This window comes from Balaenoptera physalus, assembly GCF_965194825.1.
Source record: "Balaenoptera physalus genome assembly, chromosome: 20".
NCBI lineage: Eukaryota > Metazoa > Chordata > Mammalia > Artiodactyla > Balaenopteridae > Balaenoptera > Balaenoptera physalus.
This window is the reverse complement of record NC_138901.1, coordinates 2,421,667-2,433,272: the sequence shown is the minus strand read 5'-3', so window position 1 is coordinate 2,433,272 and position 11,606 is coordinate 2,421,667. Positions and strand designations below refer to the sequence as shown.

The window sequence follows — 11,606 nt, the reverse complement described above, 5'->3', positions numbered from 1 at the left end:
TCTTGTTTCTTTGCTGACACTTTCATTGTTTTCAAGAATGAAATGAATGTTTTCTTGCCATTGTTTGCTGGAGCACTTTTTAAATAGCTGCTTTAAAGTTTTCGTCACATAATTTCAAAATCTGCGTCATCTTGGCAGTGGCACCTGTGGGTAGAGTTGACATTTTTCACGTGCTTCATTACCGGAGTCATTTTGGGCTGTGTGAGACTGCGGGTTTTGTTTCCATCCCGTAGAGAGCACTGATGTCTTCTTTTAGCGTGCTGTCCACCTGGTTAGGTTCAGGTCTTCAGTTTCTGCCCACATTCTCTGAACTGTGGTTCTAATTTCGGTTTAGTTTTCAGAAGCCTTTGCAGTGCAGAGTGGATCTGTCCGTGTGTGCCGCCCAGTGACCCATCTGGATCTGGGCAGTGGTCCGTCTGTGAATTCAGTTCCTCAAGTGTTTGGTGCGCAGAGCAGGATTAGATCCACGTTTACCCAGAGTGGGGGTTAGTCCAGGAGCTCATAAACAACTTCGCTGTGTTGCTCCCCTGAGCTCCTCTTTTCATTTGCTCTCCCTGCTGCTTTTTCATTCCCTGTGGCTCCTCTTGTCCATCTTCCAGCCGCCAAGCTAGGGTTTTCCTGCCCCACTGGGCCACGCACTTTGGCAACTGCATGTGCCGCATGCAGGGCCCTGTGGCTGGAAGGCGACAGAGCGGAAAGCGGCGGGGTTTGTCCCCCGACCCTTGTGGAAGAAGCCCCACTCAGAGGAGAGAGTTTGGCTGGGTTCACCTTTCATCACTGCAGTCTGACACTGCTGTAAACAGGGTTGCTTGGGGACAGGGGCACAGGAGAATGTAGAAAAGGATAAAAGACTGGGTGTTTCCCCGTTCTCCGTGAGCAGAAGACTTCCGTTTCCTATCGAGCCAGAACTAGAGAGCTTTCTCCAGAGCTTTCTGTGTGTCCCAGTGCCCGCTTCCAGTGCGTCCAGTTTAGAAGACACTGGAAGAGAAAAAGTGGCATTCCGGTTCCCCCTTGTTTCACATGCTACTGTTTACTTTTCAGAATCTTCACATTGCTGTTCCATGCATTCCGTCCGGGTAGGAGAGACAGTGTGGGGTATGCTTAACTGTCTAGCCTGAGGCTGAAACATCTGTCTGTCTCTGACATTAGAAATGGCATATACTTGACTGTGTGGTTCCAATTTCTTTTTTTCCAATCTCCTTTCTTTAGTAAACTAATCCAGAAAACATGGCTACTGCAATTAGGGAAGTTGGAGTTTGGAGACAGACCAGAACACTCCTACTGAAGAATTACCTAGTTAAATGCAGGACTAAAAAAAGTAGCGTTCAGGTAAGTTATATGACCATTATGTCTTATTGCAGTTTATTTTGCATTAATATGTTCCATCTTTAAAAGATGATTTGTTTTGCTGGATACCTTTTTATTATAATTTTATATTCTTAGATCCCTTTAATTTGCTTGTAAAAACTTGTTGTGTTGGCCTCAGAAAAATACCTAAATTATCCCATGTTTTCTGAATGTCAAAAATTTTAATAACGGTGTCTAAATTTAGTTAATTTCTAATATCAGTGCTTGATTTTGAACCTTGAGGCATGCATTTCCCGTTTCATGGAATGAAAAATAAATTCTGCAGATAACTTCATGGAACATTATTCCACAGTTTATTCCTTATGGCTGCCCATCTTTTGGACTCTGGATTGAACTGCCCATAATTACTAAAATTATGTCACATATTTGTTCCCACAAGCATACATTACTTTATTATTTATTTATTTAGCATACATTACTTTAAAAGGTGGAAGAAAGTAAGAACTCTGGCTAACCAGTTAATAGTGATTTTAAAGGATGGAATGGTATTGTTGATCTTCTCCCGAAGCCAGCAGAACAATTAAACAGCAAAATGAAACAATAAAGAGTTCATCCCTATTAAAGTTGACTATTATTGAATACAATTGAGTATAGTTTTAGTAGTAGAAACTTAGCTGTAATTAAAGCATGAGTTTTAATTCAGACTTGAATAAAGACATTTTTATGGTGATCCCTATTACAGATGTTTGGTAAGTTACTTTAAATAAAGTCATGTATGAGTAAATTTATTATTATATTTTATATTAGTAATCTAAGATGTTTAAATGTTAGCTTTTATGTCATTCAAATGTATTATGGTGACGAATTTTAAAATATTTTGGTAAAATTGAATGTAAAGGAAAAATTCATATGCTGTTGGGTTAGGTTCAGCACAGTATTTCTTTTAGGATAGAATTGCTTTTAGTTTTTGTACTTAAGAAAGGAGACCCAAGTTCCTCATGTTTTTTGTTAGTATTAGTTATATTCATAGAAATCTTGATGATTTTTGCTGCCACTGTTATATTTTGTAATCATTTTGTTTGTTTCCTTTATTATAGGAAATTCTTTTTCCACTATTTTTTTTATTTTGGTTAATATTAATTAGCATGATGCATCCAAATAAGAAATATGAAGAAGTGCCTGACATGGAACTTAACCCCATGGACAAATCTATCCTCTCTAACTTAATTCTTGGATTTACACCAGTGACTAATATTACAAGAGACGTCATGCAGAAGGTTTCTACTGATCACCTTCCTAACGGTATTGTGAGCTTACATGTGTATTCTGTCTCTTACAGAAAGCGTCTTCAGTATTTTGCTGTTTGCTTTATTGAGTAAATACCATTCTTAACATTTAGATATATGTCCTTTCACCAAAACATAGTTTTATAGAAATCCTAACATCATTTAATTCTGCTGCCTTATGATTCTTGTGAAACTTTAATTTGTAGTCTTGGTAGTAGGAAGCATATTTTATGTTTTAATATTTTATATTTAATTGATAGACCATTTATAAAATAAACATATTTGTATAGTATAAAAGATTTGAAGGAATATTTCATTTTGATTCTGATTCACGTAACTATTAAGAAACTAGAAATACATGGTAAAGACAGTAATGCTGATGCCAGGATGATTGATTTAATGAAATGCTGAATTGTAGAAAATAAGAAAATAACCTGTTATCTTCCATCATATAGGATTGTTAGTTGTAATTGACTTCTAGTGTGTGTCACACATTATTGGATAATGTGTCACTGAATAGAAGATGTTTATACAACCATGAGCCAAATAGCTTTTTCCCCAGTGATTTCTTTCTGGCGTATTACTATTTAATATTTTTATCTTACTAGTATAGAATATATTTGTTGGTTTATCATATTAAGCATAAGCAGCATGATAGCCATAAGAATTTAGCATGTCAGCTAAGAAGAACTCATCAGAAATGTTGAGAATGAAATTCATTGGTAATTCTGAGTAGGACAAAAGTATATACGCTAAAGAAATCCAAGTCAGTGTGTATTAACTTAGATGCCAGAATAGTAGAAATGTATGTAGATTTTTTTTTTTTAAAGTTCTCTCTTTTTAATGGCAGAACTCTGAACGTGAGATTGTACATGCATACATGGTAACTTAACTGGTAGGATGTTGAATTAACACCCTCTTTCTTCAGATCAATCCTGGATCTCCATGTGCACCTTCAAGGTCTGAAAAATCATGAGAATTCACATTTAAGTAATACTGTATAATTTACAAAGCATTTTCATGTCTGTAACTACATTTGATCTTAACAGCCCCTTGGGATCAGCTAGGTATTGTGGGTGAGGATACTAAAGTTCCGGGAGTTAAATTGCTTACCTGTTCTCACACAGCTAATAAGTAGTAAAGTTAAGTACTGAGCCTACGGTTTTTTTCCCATTTCATGACATGTTCTGAACCTCCTGTAGTGAAGACTGCTTGCTTGTAAATAAAACTTCAAGAAAATGTTTAAAAATTAAGATTATTGATGTGAAAAGAGCTGAATGATGATTACAGTATTTTTTCATGTATCTTCTAAGAAAGGAAGAAGCAGTATTGGGTTTAAATGGCAATTTTTATTCAAAGAAAAATGTGTCATAGTTACTAAAATACATATTTAGTTTCTGAGGAAGGATTATGGAATTTTCTTCATAAGAAGGAATATTTGAAAATAAAATACCCACTCATTTATCAAGGAGTTATTTGTATGGTTTTACTTTGAGATAGATAAGTGAACTACATATATTGCATATAAAGTATATGATCTATTTTATTATGTTAATAACTTATGTGTTACATGACACATACATAATTTATGTAATCAAATGACAGCTAAGGAATAGTGTCTGTAAAATTGCACTATTTTAATATTCATTATTTAGTTTTTTTTAGAAGAGCTGTATTCATTTTCTAAGAAGTTAGAGCATCAAACAAGTGCTTATAAAATATTACATTCATCAAATATAATGTTAAATTTGGTGTATTGTATTACAATAAACTATTCAAATTTGTGAGCTAACTAAATTGTTATAATATTTTATAGTCATAATTACCGAAGAATATACAAGTGAAAAAGAATTGCTAGCATCCAGTCTTTCTAAGTCCAGCAACTTTGTAGGTGTGGTTTTCAAAGACTTCATGTCCTATGAACTCCGTTTTTTTCCTGATATGATTCCAGTATCTTCTGTTTATATGGATTCAAGAGGTAAATGGCCCTAAATAATCAATGAAAATGAATTAAATTCCCATTTTTGCTGCTCTTAGTTCATATGCAAAATTTGATGGTGTCCACCATTGGCATTTTAAATAATAGTTATTCAGATAAGAAGACTGTCAACTGTAGCATAAAAATATGTGTATATTTATCTATCTACTTCTATATATATAATATGAAGTATAATTTATGTAACATCCACTTTAATTTTAATACATTTATATTGTTTACAGTAACAAAACAAAATTTTATCTTGAATTATATGACATTCTAAGTCTGTTCTTTTCTCCATGTAATTGTTTTCATATGTGGTATGGCACATACCTTTAAAATCTCAAGGTCTTCCACCAGTAAACTTTATTAGTTTTATGTTGGAAACATGGAAAACAGCCTTCAATGCCTAAACCTCTGAAAAGATAATTATCAACCACAAACATTTATTGACTAATGTTAAAGTCACTGTTAAGTATTGTATTTGTGACTTGATTCCGCAAAGCCCTTATAGAATTTTTCTTTTTTTCTGTGCTGTTCACCTGGACTTGCCCTTGCATCTGGAAGATCTTTAGAGCTGATAAGTCATTGTAGAATGGCTTGCCTTAAAATAGAAAACTGATTTATTTTAAATAACTATGTTTACCATTAATTTCTTTCTTTCCATTTGTATTCATTTATGATTCAGTGTCCTAACACATGTAACTCTTTAATTTCAGAAATTTGAAGTAAACAATAAGGAACGTGATAGATTTTGTTTGCCTTTGGAGGGCCATTGCTTATTTTCTTTGGTCCTGTAGAGATTGATTAATTATATTACTTTGGTAACCCCATATGTGCTGCCTTTAAAGAAGACACTTGTATATTGCAGAATCTTATGTCTCACATTTTTTTCTCCATAGCTGGCTGTTCAAAATCATGTGAGGCTGTTCAGTACTGGTCCTCAGGGTTCACGGTTTTACAGGCCTCGATAGATGCTGCCATTATACAGGTAAATATGAAAAAGGAAGAAGAATAGAGTCAAACTGTATTTTACCAATCATCCCCTAAGTCTTTACCACAGGATTTCATTTGACTGCTGTCAAATGTACAAAATACATAACTTAATACAACTCCTTTATGGAAAAAGATAAGGGAGAAGTCATATTTTCTGACTTAATTTTTTGAAACCCACCTTATTTGATGGTTTCTAAGCATGTAATTCAGCATTCTGTATACCACTATTATCATATCTGTGTTGACTGTAAATAATATTTATGAAGGGTCTACATTTGCAGACTTTTTCCCTTGAATAAGAATAACTTAGTTTAAAGAAGGTGAGTATCTTTATCTTAATCACAGTGGTAGATTTTATTTCTTATTTAACAAACATTTGTCACTTGTTTGCCAAACATTATTTCTAAGTTATGTACTAAGATCAACCCATTTAATTTTTAACACCCCTATGTTAAAGGGTGCTGTTATTGTCTGCATTTTATATGTGCACCTGAAGCACAGGAAGGTTATAAGTGACTTTCCAAAACTCAGTTAATTAGTGGCAAAGCTAATTCAGACTATCGCTTTTGGGCTCCCAGTTCTGTATTTTAATACTGTACTTCCACTAAGATTGTGTATAAATGTTGCATTTACGTTCTAAAGACATGCTTAGACCTGATCCAGTGTTTCACATTTTAGCAGAAATGAACAGGAGACCTTGAATAGGAGACCTGTCTCTGTTAGTTGTTAGACTGCTATGTAGTAAAATGACTACAAAAATAATGCTTTATTTGACTGCGTTGTTGTTAGAATCATATGAGATGATATATATAGAATTGTCATATAAACTCTCACAACATGGTATAAATGTATTGTAGGTACAGTATTCAGTAACACAGAAGATTAAGGTAATGACAGTGAAATATAGGGCATATCACACTGACAGTGTTAAAGTACTTATTTGTGTTTTGGCCAAAGACCTTAGCCGTCCACAACCTAGGCCGTACTGGATGAACAGGTAGAGCAGATCTCATTTTAGCCATTCATTTGAAGGTTAAGTAGAAGTATATCGTATGGCATAACTAGTTTTATTATTCTCTCTGTATGCGTGCTGCATATATAGATTTTAAAACAATAGAAGGACTTACTGTGTAAAAGAACATTTTAAAAAGTCATTCTTTCATAGTAATCATTCCTTAATTCTTCAATTTTATAAATGCATGTTTTTATTAAGATGCATATAATTGTCAGCTAAAGATGATAATTGTGCAGTTTTATTTTCTTTGACAAATTATTTAATAAAAATTTATATACTTCCCAACTTCAGACTTCAAACTTTATGACTTGCTTCCAGAATGAGTAAAAGCAGGTTTCTATACGTATCATGATGCTGGGGTCAATCACTTTATTTCTGGTGTGTAGCTTTTTGAGGATGGTATTTGTACGAGGTTATTGATTAAATTTGGGGGTATAACTGTCACATTATTTTAGGGGCTACTATCAGAACTAAATTAATTGAATGTATTTACATTTTCTAATTACAGTTGAAGACCAATGTTTCTTTTTGGAAGGAGCTGGAGCCAACTAAGGCTGTCCTTATGGGAGAAACTGCTGTTGTGGAAATAGATACCTTTCCCCGAGGAGTAATTTTAATATACCTAGTTATAGCATTTTCACCTTTCGGATACTTTTTGGCAATTCATATCGTAGCAGAAAAAGAGAAGAAGTTAAAAGAGTTTTTAAAGATAATGGGACTGCATGACACTGCCTTTTGGTGTGTTATTAAAACTTTGTTATTCAGTGTGATTAATAATCGTATACGTATACAAATCTTCAGAATTGTAATTTCGTTATTCACCTGACTTGATGAGGTCTGATCCTGTTTCCTCACAGTTATTGCCTTTGTCTTGGAGTTTGAGACCAATCAAAATGCTTCAGCAATTGATTGGCTTGTTTTAACATAAGGGAGGTGAGCTTTGGAAAGCTCATGTGGATATTATATACTTAAATTTTATTTCATATTTTGTTTGAACTGATGAGGCGTGCTCCATGTATTTCAGTGTATATTTCAGTGTATAGAAAATAGGAGATGTTGGAAAGTTAGAAATTAATTGCCTGTTTCACTCCTCCTCAGGTATCATAGCATATACATGTTATTAAAATGTAATCAAAATGACAGAAGTTTGTGTATGTAGTATATGGGCTTTCTTTCCCCTGGAAAAAGTTATTTTTGTGAATTTTTAAAGATAATATGCAAATAATTTCTAGAGAAACAAATGAAAAAAGTTCACAAATGAGCACATTAGCATTTTTATACAATGATAATTTTATAGAGGCATGCATTTTTTTTTTAAGTTTGTTTATTTATTTATTTTTGGCTGTGTTGGGTCTTCGTTTCTGTGCGAGGGCTTTCTCTAGTTGCGGTGAGCGGGGACCACTCTTCATCGCGGTGCGCGGGCCTCTCACTATCGCGGCCTCTCTTGTTGCGGAGCACAGGCTCCAGACGCGCAGGCTCAGTAGTTGTGGCTCACGGGCCCAGTTGCTCCGCGGCATGTGGGATCTTCCCAGACCAGGGCTCGAACCCGTGTCGCCTGCATTGGCAGGCAGATTCTCAACCACTGCGCCACCAGGGAAGCCCGAGGCATGCATTTTTATAAATAATTCTAAGTGTATTTTTCTTACTTTTTCCACCACGTAATAACAACATTATTTTGACCTCATTCTGGGGGGGAAAGTTAATACTGTTGCATGTGAGTTGTTATTGTAGACCATTTTATTCCATTTAGCTCAATGCAACAGTTAAAACACTTTACATAATGGGGTCATTCTGTATGACATAGCATCTTTGCTCATTTTTTTTTCTCCTGTCCTTTTACTAGTGATTGGCTTTTGAGATGCATTGGTTATTAAAGTATTCTGTGAGGAAACAGTAGCTGGGAGAACGTAGGCAAATCAGTTTCTCAGTGCCTCAGTTTTGCCTCTGTAAAATAATGGTTTTAGTTTTGGAAGTTCAGATATCTTTTAGCCCCATTTTGGTGATTTTATGATAGCATACATTAAATTATCTGCTAACTTGAAAAATGAAAATAATACTAAATACTGTGGTGATTTCACTGAGCTCTGATTTTGAGGAGAAATTTTGAGTCCTGTAGTGAATCCATTGTTGATCTTCCTGATCTCACATTGTGTTCCTGTAGTAATTATGTTGTCGATTAGCAGGGTAACCTCTACTGTCTAAAGTGCCAAAAGCCATCAGTTTGTCGCATGTACCATAAAGAAAATTGTCAGTCATTAAACTCTTTCGTATTTTAAGAAAATCAGAAGTATTGTGCATGTTGAACTTTCGAGGGTTTTAGATTTAAATTAATCATGAATTGCTATAAATCTGTACAGTTTTTTTTTGACTCTTGGAAAGATAGTCACCATTTTATCTCTGTATCAGATGATACTTTTACCGACAACCTAACCAATACTGTATTTTTAATTACGTATGAGAGCTTTAATTTTCAGTAGATGAGCATACAAAGAAATGAAGAGATTGGCTTAATTTTAAGAATAAAATGGCTAAAATAAAGCTGAAGTTTTGTTTAAAATGTTGTTTTTTTTTTAATTGTTAAAGCCTATGTCTTTAGCCATAAATGTATCTGTGTTCCCATTGCAGGCTCTCCTGGGTCCTTCTGTATACAAGTTTGATTTTTCTCATGTCCCTTCTCATGGCAGTCATTGCAACAGCTTCTTCCTTATTCCCTCAAAGTAGCTGCTTTGTGATATTTCTACTTTTTTTCCTGTATGGCTTATCATCTGTAAGTACTTTCATTTGAAATGGGAATAAAGAACTGTCAAAATATTTGATTAATAAAGTCTTGCTGTTTGGTTTACTTACAGTCGATTTCCCATGAAAGACAAGATTGTTACTAGGCTACTGATACATAAGTTGTATCATTGTGCCTCCATATTTTTAGAAAAATTACAGAATATTCTCAAGTTTAAATTTAACTTGTTTTCATATGATGTATTCCACATACAGGTCCTCTGTGTCTGTCTTTCACTATCTTCATTTAATTGTGCTTATTATACACCATTAAGATTGTCTGGTACTAGACTTTTTATTCCTTTGTTTTTATGAGATCCTGACTGTTTCAAGTTAATTTATGTTACAGGATGATGTCGTGTGAAGATATATGTTTGTAAGTGTAGCTCTTTGACAGTGTTGATTTCCATTCGGTAGTTTGGTTGAATGTTGGATGTTCGTGACAAGCTTTTGTTTTAAGTGGTCCCAGTTTCCATTCTGATTGGCGTATGTGCCCATGCTGTATCCGTTGTTAAATATTTTGACTATCACCCCTGCTCTTTTTTTTTAACATTTATTTATTTATTTATTTTTGGCTGCATTGGGTCTTCGTTGCTGTGCACGCGCTTTCTTTAGTTGCGGCAAGCGGGGGCTACTCTTCCTTGCGGTGCACAGGCTTCTCGTTGCGGTTGCTTCTCTTGTTGCAGAGCACGGGCTCTAGGTGTGCGGGCTTCAGTAGTTGTGGTGTGTGGGCTCTGGAGCACAGGCTCAGTAGTTGTGGCGCACGGGCTTAGCTGTTCTGTGGCATGTGGGATCTTTCTGGACCAGGGCTCGAACCCATGTCCCCTGCATTGGCAGGTGGATTCTTAACCACTGTGCCACCAGGGAAGTCCCATTCCTGCTCTTTAACATGATAACTTACAAATAACTGATATGCTCCTCTGTATAATTGCCTGGTTTTTAACTGGCTCTGTTTCTTGTCAACACGTGAAGTTGAAAAGATGGGCTCTGTGTAAAACCTTGTTGACATACTGTTTTGATCATATTTGTCCATATCTAACTGCAGAAACACACGGTGATTTATGGTTTCTACAGTGCTGAGGTGATCATGTTTGCCTATTACATAGATAAAATGCAGTTTTTAATATTTGTCGGTTTAAATTTTTAATGTAGAGCACTATTTGTATGAAAATTAAATATCTCACCATGGCCTTTAGAAATTAATTGTATTTTAATGAATGTATTTTCTAATGAAAATAACTTGTTCTTTCACAAGGAAAATTTAATTTTGTTTTCATACCAGTGTATATGAACAATGCTTTAACCTTAATATTTATATCTTACAGGTATTTTTTGCTTTAATGCTGACGCCTCTTTTTAAAAAATCAAAACATGTGGGAATAGTTGAATTTTTAGTCACTGTGGCTTTTGGATTTGTTGGCCTTTTGATAGTCCTCATGGAAAGTTTTCCCAAATCTTTAGTGTGGCTTTTAAGTCCCTTCTGTCAGTGTACTTTTTTGATTGGTATTGCACAGGTAGGTAATATACATATCTTGCTTTCACTAAATATTTTCTTTTCTCTCCACTTCCATGCAGCATATTATACTACCATGAATACTGCCCTTAGTTTGCAAAAAAAATTATTTAAAATTTTCAACATGAAAAAGGAATGATATTTGAATATTGGAGTACATTTTATATTAGTTTCATTTATATTTTCTCCATTTTTAAAGTTTTTTTATTTATATGACCTGTTTATAAATAAGTTCTCCACTTTTCACTTTAGTGTATCTCAATAATCTGTTACACTGCGGTAACTCAGTTTGTTAGAAGTCATTGGTTTATGCGTCAGGTAATCTAGATTGCTCTGTGGCCTGCTTTTATTGCTCCCTATTGTAAATTTATCTCACATGTGCGCCTGGGAGAAAATTGTGTGTGAAGCAGAACAAATTTTTCTTGACTGTAGTAGTGAAAGTAGTACCTTGTCGATTTTATAGGTCCAGCATTCATGAGATTATCTTTACCTAAATAGTATTTAGATTTATAAATTTGATTTTTATTAGTCTTTATGGGGCACTCAGGTTCTAAGGGGAAAATTCTTATAAGAAGCTGCTTTATGTATTAGAACACAAATTTGGTTAATGGGTAAAGAAAAAATGTAATTACTTAATACAAGAGATTATTCACGTTGACTGGATAGACTTCTGATTTGTGAGACTTTGCTTGTTTATGAATATTGAGTTAAACGAATTTTAATTATTTGAGACCC

The 11,606-nt window shown here is 34.5% G+C and overlaps 1 protein-coding gene across 8 annotated transcripts in view; it reads left to right on the top strand.

The window, feature by feature from the left end:
* ABCA5 (ATP binding cassette subfamily A member 5) overlaps nucleotides 1-11,606 on the top strand; it is a 65,475-nt gene that overhangs the window by 9,999 nt on the left and 43,870 nt on the right. For 6 of the 8 annotated variants that reach the window (XR_014257826.1, XM_082442922.1, XM_082442926.1 and 3 more), the window contains exons 2-8: nucleotides 1,210-1,329; nucleotides 2,406-2,610; nucleotides 4,411-4,572; nucleotides 5,475-5,563; nucleotides 7,092-7,321; nucleotides 9,209-9,350; nucleotides 10,684-10,872. Coding sequence is in view for 7 of the 8 variants with exons in the window: in XM_082442922.1 (XP_082299048.1) it covers nucleotides 1,228-1,329; nucleotides 2,406-2,610; nucleotides 4,411-4,572; nucleotides 5,475-5,563; nucleotides 7,092-7,321; nucleotides 9,209-9,350; nucleotides 10,684-10,872 (1,119 nt within the window). In the remaining variant the exon portion in view is untranslated. The other 2 variants (XM_082442927.1, XM_082442928.1) reach the window with 2 other exon arrangements.